The sequence below is a fragment of the Hemibagrus wyckioides genome, linkage group LG20 (genome assembly GCF_019097595.1).
Source record: "Hemibagrus wyckioides isolate EC202008001 linkage group LG20, SWU_Hwy_1.0, whole genome shotgun sequence".
NCBI lineage: Eukaryota > Metazoa > Chordata > Actinopteri > Siluriformes > Bagridae > Hemibagrus > Hemibagrus wyckioides.
This window is the reverse complement of record NC_080729.1, coordinates 18,275,003-18,288,037: the sequence shown is the minus strand read 5'-3', so window position 1 is coordinate 18,288,037 and position 13,035 is coordinate 18,275,003. Positions and strand designations below refer to the sequence as shown.

Sequence of the window (13,035 nt, the reverse complement as noted above, 5' to 3'; positions counted from 1 at the left end):
GAATCAAATAGAATACAGTGGAAATATACAATAGAACCATAGAACAAAAATGGAGTACGAATAAAAATAGAGTAGAAAAATAGAATAAATAGACTAAGAATACTAATAGAAAATAAAGGAAAACAAAAAAAAGAGAATAGACTAAGAATAGAATAAAATAGAAAAGAATATAATAGGTTAATAATGAAAATAGAATAGAATAAAGAGACTAAGAATAAAAATAGAAAATACAGAAAAAGAAAATAGAGAATAGAATAGAATAGAATAGAATGAGCTAAGAATAAAAGTAGACTAAAAAATAGAATAAATAGACTAATAATTAAAACAGAAAATAAAGGAAAAGAAAATAGAGAAGAGGCTAAGAATGAAGAATAGAATAGAATAGAATAGAATAGAATAGAATAGAATAGAATAGAATAGAATAGAATAGAATAGATAAATGGGACTAAAAATGTGATTACAATAAAAATAGAAAAAAATATGACAAATATATATATATATATATATATATATTCTGTACAAAAAAACAGCTGAGGTATCCGGGTCCAGAAAAAGTCCAGTCCAAGTTCTAAGTGTAGAAAAAGTCCAGTCCCAGTTCTAAGTGTAGAAAAGTCCTGGTCTGTTCCTGTTATAAAGATGTCCTTCTTTTTTAGTTCAGAGAAGGATATTTTGAAGAGAGATCTGAACTGACCTAGTGACATGTGACCATGAGTAAGTCCATCCTCAGCAGGTGAAAGAGCACACATCTGAGGCTTTAGACTCTCAGATCTCCATCATATTAGTTGTTGTTGTTGATCTTTCGGCTGTTCCCTACGTGTGTGAGGGTCGCCACAGTGGACCAACTGGTCTGCACCACAACTTGGCACAGGTTTATCCGGGCTTGGGCACTGGCTGGGACTCAAACCCGGGCATGGTAGGCGAGAAACCTACCACTGGGCCACCAGTGCCCTAACCAGATCTCCATCATAGTAGTGATTAGGAGTTGTTGTATTCCAGTTTCTGCAGATCAGGAACTTGGCTAGAAAGTGGAGGAAGAGAGAAAGAAAAAAAACAAAACAAAATGAAAAACAGGAAGTAGCCACTCTGTGAATGTTGGATAAATAAAGAATTTTTCTCTTTTTAAAAAAAATCACTACACTTTCATTTTTATTCATGAATAAAACACTGTTTTGGCACGTCGTGGTACGAACATCGCTCACGTGTGTCCTGCGAAAAGGACACACGTGTACGTTAGGGCAGGTTATGGGAGCAAATAACGTCCAGTTGTTATGAACAGCTCAGAGTCACATGACTGGGTGTGTCTCAGGCTGCAGTGATCAGTGGGAAGGTCGTTAACATGCTCGCTATCAAAGGTCTCTCTCACACACACACACACACACACACACATACACACACACACACACAAAGGCTTCTTTTACACCTGTCCAGTTTAATCATCTACCATTTCCAACAGTCATGTCCAGTCCCTCAGCAGCGGCAGCGGCCTCTGTGTCTCAGCCTCACACTCCGACAGACACTTTAACACACATCCTATAAAACAGCAGAGTAAACATGACATGTGTGTGTGTGTGTGTGTGTGTGATATAACGCAGAGAATTCAGGAGAATCTTTAATGCAAGGGGTTTAGTTGATATAAATCAGTGTAGAGCAACGCAACACACACACACACACACACAAATATAGCAAGTGACTCTAAGAGCATTTAATGAAAGAGGTTTTAGTTGATTGATATAAATCAGTGTGGAGCTAAGACACACACACACACACAAATCTATGATTTTTTTAAATGCAGACAGACAAAAAAATGTGAGGCAAAAAAATAAAAAATAAATAGAAAATCTTGGTTGCATAAATATGTACCCCCTTCTCATCTATCATCAAAGAAGTGATTCTGACGAAGGCCAAATAAAGATCAGCTGCTTGTGTACTATTTTCTCGTCATCTTTTTCGTTTCATCCACCTGCTGGAGCCGTGCATCTCAAAAGCCTACGTGATATCTCGCTCTCTGAAAGGTATCAATTAGGACAAGGGTACAAAAGAATTTCTCCAATATTCCATGTTCTGTGGAACAACGTGAAAGCCCTCATCAACAAGCAGAGAAAACAGGGTATCATGGTGACACTAACAAGAACAGGACGTTCCTCCAAAATTGGAGTTGGCAAACGGACAAGAATAAAAGTTATCAGGAAGGCTGCCAAGAGGCTCACAGCAACATTAAAGGAGCTGCAGGAACATCAGGCGAGTTCTGCTCACTTCCTGCATGGAACAACAATCTCCTGTATTCTTCAGAGCTGCCAGACAGAAGAGCTTTTATCATCAAAAAGGACTTCCAAAGCTTAACAAAACCAGCGCTATGGAAAATTCTACACATGAATCCAAAAGATATGTTTGCTACAAAAAACAAGGCACCCAGGACCAGCAGAGCCGCAGAGAAGCAGGGTGATGGTGGCAGCATTATGCAGTGGTTCTGCTTCTCTTCAGCTGGCACTGGGGCTCAGGTCAAGATAGAGGGAATCATGGGTAGCTCTAAATACCAGACTATTTTGGCACAAAGCCCGCAGGCCTCCATCAGACAGGTAGAGATGAAGAAAAAGTCAACAAAGGAACAGCTTCAGAAGAAGAAGATCAATATTTTGGAGTGGCGCAGATCTGAATCCTATAGTAAAAGAAGAAGAAGAAGAAGAAGATTGGCATTTAGAAGAAGAAGATCGATGTTTCAAATCTAAATCCTATAGTAAACCTGTGGAAGAAGAAGAAGAAGATCGGCATTTAGAAGAAGAAGATCGACGTTTCAAATGTAAATCCTATAGTAAACCTGTGGAAGATAGATAGATAGATAGATAGATAGATAGATAGATAGATAGATAGATAGATAGATAGATAGATAGATAGATAGATAGATAGATAGATAGATAGATAGATAGATTTAAAAAATGCAAATAAATGCATTTTATGCACTTTAAATGTCCAGATTTGTTCCAGGGGAATTTTTGCAGATCTGCATATGGCTTTGTTAAACAAAATTTCTTTATGTTGTGTGGTAAGGAAAAACATCAGGTAAATTAATTAATTAATTATTTTTAAGAAATACTGTAAAATTCAACAAATATTTCAGACATATTCTCTATAAAGGATAAGTTAATAAATAATATTTTCAGTCATCATTATCATAAACAACAACAACAATAAATAAATAAATAAATAAATAAATAAATAAATAAATAAATAAATAAATTAATTAATTAATTAATAATAATAATAATAATAATAATAATAATAATAATAATAATTGCGTGACGGAGTTTTTTTCTGTCGTAACAAAGTCCTGCTTTGTCTCCAGCATGTCTTACACGTTACAAGGGCAAAGTACATCCGGGCAGAGATTAAAGCTTTAATAGTCTTCCCTCAGGTAGAAAAAAAATAATGAAGTGTCTGCCGTCTGCTTAACACCCCCTCAACACACACACACACACACACACACACCTCTTCACGGAGAATCAAACTGCTGTGGATGGATGATTTTACATACAAATGAGCAGATACACAATTACAATACAATTACACAATACACAAACACCAGCATCCTAACATCACAACAGGAGAATTAACCAGCTGTGTGCAGATGTTCAGGTTTTAGGTTTAATGACGCTGAAAATTACACACTAAAGCATATATATATATATATATTAAAAACGGAAACGAAATATCCGTGTTCGTCACTACACTACACACACACACACACGCTTTTTGAAAAGCGTTTTATCTGTAATGAAGAGTTTACTTTATTTGTTTATCTGTAATTATGATACAGGTGTTGTGTATCACCGTTTGGTATCAGTGATATGAGCACACAGATAAAATGTGTTTTGAAAAGTTATCATGCTTCGATAATGAAGCATGTTGTGAATAATAATAATAATAATAATAATAATAATAATAATAATAATAATAATAATAATAATAATAATATTCTTCTTCTTCTTCTTCTTCTTCATCTTATTATTATTATTATTATCCTCACTAGCCTTTTGGTCACCGATTGAGATGTGATAAACATCCATCAGAGAATTTATTTTATTTACTTTTGTATTTTCTTCAGCTAAAACGTGCTCTGGCGTAAATAATACGGCAAAACAGCATGAAAGGTTCCGCTGTGTTATAAGCGGTTTATAAGTGTTTATAAGCTGGCGCAGTGTTTAGTAACTGAAGTGACCGCAAATTTATTAAAGTGAGTGACCAACGAACAAATAAGCGAATTTGTAAGTAAACAAGCAAGGAAATACCCCCCAAAAACAAACAAACAAACAAACAACAGTACGAAATAAAAAAAAACAAGCAAACAAACCAAAATATAAATAAGTACCCAACGTATTTATTTATTTATTTATTTATGAATGAATGAATGAATGAATGAATGAATGAATAGCATAAATATAAATAAATAAGTGATACGTAAATAATGCCCGATTTTAACCAAATTATATATTATAATAAATATTAAATATAAAAACAGTTATACAAGATGTGATATTTGTTTATTTTTTAGGTTTAAGGCCTAGCGGTGCGAAATATTTCAGACTGCGCTATTAATCGTATCTGTTTTTTATTTTAAATATCTTGTTTTTGTTTTAAAATGAACCCAGGTTGCAGGAGTGTGTTGGAGGAGTGTGTTGTAGGAGTGTGTACAGCTCCCAGGTTAGAGAGCTCAGGTGTTCAGAGAGTGATTGATCACACTGACCTCTTCCTCCTTCTCCTTCGTCTTTTGATCAATCCACATAAAGCCCTGATGTATATTGGGCTGAATGAATTATCTGCTGTTCAAAGGCGGAGTGTGTGTAATGGTGTAATGCCATCTCGTGCTGAGTGTTTGTGCCCAATCCCTCACCCTGCTAACCTGCTAAACAACAGCCCCGGCGGCTTACATAAACTAATTAACGACGGCGTTCATTTGCATCACACTGAGCATCCACAAACATTCAAACTACAGAGCAGCTCACAGTGATTCCATCACCGGGTCCCTGTGTGTGTGTGTGTGTGTGTGTGTGTAAAATATCTTTCTTCTGAGTTAACCTTTTACCTCTGAAACACACACACACACATACACACACACAGGAAAAACAGCCGTCTACAAATCTGCAAAAAATAAAATAAAAATTACAGCATACTGTCACCAATAGAATAATATAAAAATTGGATATAATCATAATGTATAAAATAATATACATATATAAGAATGTTATTTAAATATGCGCCTATATGTTTATTTATTAACTTGTTTGTTTATTTATTTATCTATACATCTGTTTGTTTGCTTATTAATAGTTAGTTAGACTGATCCACACGGAATTCTGTAAACATTTAGTTGATTATGAACACAATTCCAGCCCATGACATATATATACATACATATATATATGTTTTATAGGTTTATTTTCATATAATATTCGTTCATTATTATTATTATTATTATTATTATTAATTATTATTGTTGTTTATTATATCACAGAGATTAGGTTTAATACACAGTTTGATTGTAAGTGTTTAATGGTAACCTGTGTAGAAATTTATCTGAATAAATGCCTGAAGTATATATATTAATGTAATATATTTTTATAATGTGTAATAGATTAAATCTTGAAAATGAATTCGTATGAATAATAATAATAATAATAATAATAATAATAATAATAAGAAGAAGAAGAAGAAGAAGAAGAAATAATAATAATAATAATAATAATAATAATAATAATAATTATTATTATTATTATTATTATTATTATTATTATAATAAATAAGTAAGTATAGGGCTACACTGTATATAAAGTCCCGGCCCCTATAACGGTATGACCGTTGCGCATGCGCAGAATGACATCCAATCAGCACGCAGCTGTTCGGAGGCTCCTCCTCTAGTAAACGTTGTTACAAGTCCACTAAAGCATCCATTCGGAAATGTTCTTGGGGAGCCGCAGTGGTGACATGAGCGCTGGACACCGCCAACACACCGATGGAGAAACACCAGTAGAAGGTCAGTGGTGAAGCTTTTTTCCTCCGTAAAACTCCGAGTTTTGCTTCGAGTTTCTGTGGAAGTGTTTGAGGAAAGCGTGTGTGTGTGTTTGCGCGCTGCGCCGCCGGAACGCGCTTTGGGTGCGCCGTCACCGTTAACTCTTATCTCCTGAGGGTCTTATCACGCGGTTATCTCCTAGTTGGAAAGACATATTGCGTTTGGTTTCCTATCTATTACTATGTGTGTGGGGTGTTTCTTTCTTTCTTTCTTTTTTTGGCAATAATGATGAGGGAGCACTGAGTCGTGACACGGATGAGTTCAGTTCTTCTTTGAGAGTCTCTTCAGCTGGACAGGGAGAGTAACTGCTGACCGTTTGCAATGAGGTGTGTTCAGCTGTCCTCAGCTCGCATATTCTCATACCAAGGCTAACTTTTTGCAGTCTTTTTAAAAAATCTTTCTACCGACTTTTTTAAAATAGGAAATATTCAAGAGACGTTTTCGTCCACGAGTTTACTCTGCTGCTAAATTGTAAATAATCTGGCATCCATTCTGACTGGTTGATGTTGGATGGAATGTTGAGCTGTTTTATTAAAATATTTCAGGTTTTTTAAGAGGTTCTTGGACGTTCCCCGGATTCCAGACTGTTTCGATTTTTATAGATCAGTACATCGTTGTTAATAAAAAGTGTAGAAAACAAGGGAATGCCAGACAATATTTTGTAAGTGTGCTGTGTTACGGTTTACTTTGACATCTGAATATCCACCTGTTCTTCTATTTATATTTTTTCCAGCACTTTTGCAAGAGAAAGTTGGTGTAATCGTCATCGTTAGTGTTTGTTAGTGTAGCTATATTCTAGACCTGATTAGGCATGTCGCATATTTTACTATTTTATTCTTTGGCTCCATTGTTCTGAAAGTTTCTTCTCTCTCTCTTGCAGGCTAACTTATCTAGTATCCGTTTTCCACACACCGCGAGCTACCACCACACGGTTCCTGGATGGACCTGGGCGAGCACAGCTGGTCCACAGTCAAGCGTGAAGTGTCCAGTAACCCGGGCTCGCCGACCGAGCAGAGCTGCGTTCACGGCGAGCGCAGGGACGAGTTAAGGACATCACCTCTTGACGCAGTGGGGAGTCGGCGCGCAGACACGCGGCCGCTGCCCTCCTACGCCGCCTTCGGACACCCGTTGAGTTCGGACGACGTGCCGCTGTTCGCGGACCTGGACCAGGCCGCTAAGCTCGGCGTGCACAAAACCGGGATTGTGGTGGACCCCGGCGACATGTACTCGACGCTAGCCGCCTACGAGTCGCCGTCGGCAGCTTACATGCACTCCAGTCCCAACTCCCCGGTGTACGTGCCGACCTCGCGGGTTGGGCCAATGATCCCGAGTCTGCCTTACCTGCAGCCGAGCGCGGCGGCGTCTCAACCGAGCCACGCGGTCAGCAGCCACGCCGCCTGGTCACAACCCGCGCCCGAGAGCCCGTCGTCCTACAGCACCGGTAGCCCACACGCCACCTCTACCCGCTTTCACTACTCACCAAGCCCGCCCGTGAACAACGGCACGGCAAGGGACTCGAGCTACCCGACCTCGCTGAACGCCAGCGGCAGGGATCAGTACCTGTCGCGGCCCCTGAGCGGCTCCTACACCGGGCCGTACGCGCCCTACGTGGGAGCACAGCTGCCCCAGTTACCCACCGCGTGGCCCGCGGGACCCTTCGATAACTCCATGCTGCATTCATTACAGAGCCGAGCAGCGCCGCTCTCCATCAGACCCGGACCTGCAGGTACAGGATACACACTCTCCCAAAGCATGTGTGTGTGTGTGTGTGTGTCTGTTTATATGCGCAAAATAACACAAAAACACAAATTTTGAACACAAAATTATCCTGAAATTTTTTTTATAGTTTCCTAAATAAATAACCCTTAAAAGTGCCTCCATTTTTAAATACATGTTTTTTTTTTTGAATAGCTTCATAATAACAACAATAATAATCCAAATAGTCACAATAATTCGAATAAGATGTACAAAAGGTTCCTGGTGAATATTTATTTAGAGTTGAAATGTTAAAATATGTCCAGTATAATACATGTTAAGCAAATGTATATAGGCGCTAGTGTTGTGTACGTGTGTTTTCATGAAATGTAAAGAAGAATATTCGTCTATTTCAACAGTGTTTTTAGGGGGAAAATAATAATAATAATAAAGAAAGGCGCCTAATTAAAATGATTAGATGTAATAATGATGGTATGAAAATTAACCTCAATTAATAATTGTGCTTAAAAGAATGAAGGTTTTTGTCAGTAAAATTGAGCTTCAGGCCATTTTTTAAATAGCATATATGGTGAAATATAGGTTAAATTAAATGAATATAACAGAATTTATCTTTATTAGACATTAAGAGCGTTTACACTGCGGCTTTTACACAGAACTGTTTTATTATGCTAAACGTCAGATTTTATTTTAATCAAAAATACCCCAAATGCCAGAAATTTTTTTGTCTGTGTTTAGGCTCGATTCTCAAGCGAAAAACGTATTCTGAATGTTTTACAAAATGTTTAAAATAAAGATAATATTCTATATATGTCTAGGCTATATTAGTTGGATAATGTTGGTAATTTTATTAGAATATATTTAAAAATTAAAAAAATAATAATCTAGGAGAGTTTGAGGTTAAAATCTTTAGAAGATGGTCACAGGTGGTAAGAGACGGAACAAATCAACGGTAATTACAGCGAGCAGACGGAGCGCCGATTAATTTACGCCTCATTGACGTGCACGTGTCTCATGTGTGTGTGTGTGTGTGTGTGTGTGCTAGACTTCCTCGAGGACGCGATGGAGAGTCGGGAGTGCGTGAACTGCGGCTCCATCTCCACCCCGCTGTGGAGGCGCGACGGCACCGGTCACTTTCTCTGCAACGCCTGCGGCCTGTACAGCAAAATGAACGGCCTGAGCCGACCATTAATTAAGCCGCAGAAGCGCATGGTGAGCATCCTCATTTCACATAATTGTCCCAAACTGGTAGGGGGTCAAGACGAGAAAAAAAAAAATTCCTCACAGATTTACTACCTTAATAGCTATTTTTGTTTTTACTTTTTATTCTAAATATAAAAAGACTAAGAAGAAAAACACTATACGCATACATTATACACCATACTGACCAGGTGAAGGACCAGTTCTCTCACACTCGTTTAAATAAACTCCACATTTCCCTGAGTAAAGAATTATTTATGAACTATATGAATATTCCTAACTTTATTTATTGGCACCCTAGAAATATTTTGTACCTTTAGTGTGGAAGGAAAAAAGTGTAAAGCTGTATCTGGTCCAGTGATGGACCTTTAATTATTTACAGCTCCAAAGCTCCACTCTTAATGGCACAACTCTAGCAATAAGGAAAACATAATCTAACTGTATATAATATCACACTAATTTATATATTCCTGAATATTCTTTTCCTTCGTCAGCAGAACATTAGATCCAAGTGACGTTGTTTAACTTATTTTTGAGTTGAAGGTATCTGTGCTTTTTCCCTGTCAAAGCATTATTTGTATGTACGTTACCTGGGAACAGGTATAGTAGAGGTACACTTCAGCAACAATGGACTTTCATTTCTGAGAGAGAGAGAGAGAGAGAGAGAGTAAAGTAAACCTGGTTCTAAGTACAGATTTATAAACACACTCCAACTACACAGTGTTATTTTAAGCTTGTTATTTAAATGTGTTGCGGTCATTTTTTCCCCCCTTATTTATTGGTGCCCTACAGCTAAACTTTCCAACCAATCAGTCATAAATAAAGGTACCAAGCAGCACTTCCTCCAGGACACCAGGGAGCTCACACAGGGAACTCTTTTATAGAAGGTGCACGAGGTATGAGGCTTTTAAAGGAAAGTGGTCCTTAAGGTCAAATTAAATTGCTCTTTAAGGTGCAATATATTACTTCAAGATGAAAGATAAGCCGTGCAAAATATGCGTCCTTAATGCTAAGACCGTCCAGGGAAAGGTTTGGTAACTGGAGTGAGTTGCAACTGATCAGTTAATAATCATAACAACTCAACATTAATTATAAATATGTATAAGTAGATAACCATATAATTAATTGAAACATTGGCTAATAATTTGCATTTTAAGCCTCTAAACCTAGATTTTGGGAAGTGTCTGTTAGTCCTTATTTTGTTTGGAAATTAAAGTGTGGATTTTTATTAGAAGCCGGATGGACTGGTCAGTTCAATTCAATCTGTTCATACAATAATGTCAATTTGCACCTAATGTTTTCGGTCAGTGGAAATTTTTGGATTAAAAAGCTCTCTGGCTCTAAATAAATACACTAAATATGATTCGGATTTGCTGATATGTTTGAATGATCAGCTATATATTGGGAAAATTCATAAAATAAATGAATTTATTTATGAATTTAAAATCCTAAAGGAGTTTGTGGCTCTCAGAAAAGCTTAAAAGAAATGTTAAATCGTTTGACCATTTGACCAGTAGTTCAGTAGCTTGGGCACAAATTCAAAACAAAACCTTAGTTGGACATTCAGCTGCACATCAGATACAGCAGAGTGATTAATGTGTCCAGTGAGATAAGAAAACCAAAATCCAATTCGAGTGTTGTTGAAAGCTAACGGATGATTGCTTTTTTTGTGTGTTTGTAGTCGTCTTCCAGAAGAGTCGGCCTTTCCTGTGCAAACTGCCAGACCAGCACGACGACCCTGTGGCGCAGAAACGCAGAGGGAGAACCAGTGTGCAACGCATGCGGACTCTACACCAAATTACACGGGGTGCGTACGGCAAAAAAAACCCTGACTTCTGACCACACACTGCAGCTTGATTTATAAATAACTAAGTGAGAACGTCAGCTAAAATGTCCAACCTTGTTTCTACAGGTACCACGACCCCTGGCTATGAAGAAGGAAGGAATTCAGACGAGAAAAAGAAAACCGAAAAACTTGAACAAAACCAAGGGATCGTCTGGTCAGTGATGAGAAATAAAAGACGATAATAAACCTTCAGGTGCTGGGTTTATTTAATTCCTGATATCTAACTGAGCGTTTTGATTTGATCTGCAGGAAGCAGCTCTGTTCCCGTGACTCCAACATCATCATCATCATCTTCTGCCTCAGAAGAGAACTCGAAGAACAGTCCTCCTTCTGCACATGTGGCCGTGACCTCGGTGAGTTCAACACCTCACTCTGGTAGCATGTGGTCTATAATGAATATAACAAAAAATACATTTTTTAAAAAAATGAATGAATAAAACTTATCATAGAATGATTCTGATTTTATTTATCTTTTCGTGCACAATTGAGTGTAATTTTATCATGTGAACCCTTGATTGGACTTGACTAGGACCTGATATTTATTAACAACTGAATATGTCATTTATAATAATAATAATAATAATATATTTAATTGAAATAATTGTACAATTTTTAATTGTAAAAATGAAGAAAAATTGAAAAGGTCCCAAATCCATCATAGAATCAAATTTCATGTAAAGCAAAATGTATTAAAAAATGATGTTTTAAAAAATATCTAAAACATGATTTTCATTTTGCGATAAATGATTTCATAATGATAGTTACCATGGCAACAGTTACCCTACACAGTCCATGTATGCACACGGATATAAACAAGATCATATAAAAACAATCAAAAATCAACAAATTATATAAGCTCAAAAATGTATAATTTTGATAATAGCCATAATCAATTAAAATTTAAAAAACAATTAATAATTTTATGACCTTTTTTGAATACATATGTGTTCTAAAAGGATTTTATTTCATTTAGAAAAGTGACTCCTCAAACTCCTCATTACACTCCTGCAGTCACAACATATATTAAATAAAATCTCAAAATAGAAAATAAATATTCTATATCAAAATAATAATTCTAATAAAACGTAGAAAAAAGAAATGATGTATTAGCTGCACTTTAGATACCATGGCAACCGTTAACCAACCAGTGTAGGTAAGTTTCACTGGTTAATGTCACCTGATGATTCTAAACAATTATACGCAATTGTATTTAATTAAAAATATTTTCATATATTGAAAAAAAATCATATTATTTGTACATTTTAAGAGGGTTTAATATTTACAAATACCAATATCGTTAATTAATTAATTAAATGATTGATTTTTACAGGTGAACTCCTCCGCCATGGTGGGTCATATAGAAGCTCCAGGCACCACGGGCTCCATAGTGAAGTACCCTGGTCAGGAGGGTCTGTACACTAACGTGGGATTAATGTCCACCGGGGACGTGGCGGCGTCTGTACGAGGTGACACGTGGTGTCCAATGGCTCTGGCCTGACACTGACCTGTAGGGGATTAAAACAGATCCTCATCGCTCTACTCCACCTCCACCTCCACCTCCACATCATCCCTGGCATTCGTTTGTAAAATGGCTGCTTTCTTCACGGGTCTGGAGTCGTCCTGAGAGAGAGAGAGAGAGAAAACAACAACAACAACAAAAACAAATCAGCTTGTTCCGTGCTCGCGACTTTTCTTCAGCTTTGGAGAGCTTGTGCAAAAAAAACAACAAAAAAAAACAAACAATCCTACTACTCCAGTTTTTTTCTTTTCTTTTTTTTGGAAATACACTCTCTGGATGTTGATCATGAAGAGTGGCGATTCACAAACGTGCCTTTGGAACTTTTTACCTTTTTTTTATTTTTTCCTGAAACACACACACTGCACTACGAGTGTCGTCGCTCCGAGGAGTACATGGATCAAAGCGCCTTTTCAGCGCGCGCGCGCGTGCGTGTGTCTGTGTGTGTGCGCGCGCGCGCGCGGGTGTGTGTGTGGGCATATATAAAGATATATAAAACTGCTAATGGATATTTGTTTTTTGTTTTTTTCCCAACTTGGAAAAAAAGAGAAAATGATTGGATTGCGTCTGAAATGATCAGAAGATTTAAAAAAATATTTTTTTCCGTCAGAATTTTTTTTTAACGGAAAGCCTTTTGTTTTTGTTTTTGTTTTGTTTTTTGTAATGTTAAATTCAAAATCGTTAAAACTGGAAGTGAAG

At 37.0% G+C, this 13,035-nt stretch overlaps 1 protein-coding gene across 3 annotated transcripts; it reads left to right on the top strand.

Moving 5' to 3' along the window:
* Window positions 1-5,881: 5,881 nt before the first annotated feature.
* On the top strand, window positions 5,882-12,563 carry gata6 (GATA binding protein 6). 3 transcript variants are annotated; one of them, XM_058418171.1, is made up of 7 exons: window positions 5,882-6,025; window positions 6,942-7,787; window positions 8,820-8,986; window positions 10,656-10,781; window positions 10,887-10,974; window positions 11,070-11,173; window positions 12,151-12,563. In XM_058418171.1, the coding sequence occupies exons 2-7, from the start codon at window positions 7,001-7,003 to the stop codon at window positions 12,316-12,318; spliced, it is 1,440 nt and encodes a 479-aa protein (XP_058274154.1). In that variant the 5' UTR covers window positions 5,882-6,025; window positions 6,942-7,000; the 3' UTR covers window positions 12,319-12,563. The 3 variants fall into 3 exon arrangements, with proteins under 3 accessions (XP_058274154.1, XP_058274155.1, XP_058274158.1); XM_058418172.1 differs by lacking the exon at window positions 5,882-6,025 and adding an exon at window positions 6,233-6,387; XM_058418175.1 differs by lacking the exon at window positions 5,882-6,025 and adding an exon at window positions 6,470-6,722.
* The last annotated feature ends 472 nt before the right edge of the window (window positions 12,564-13,035 follow it).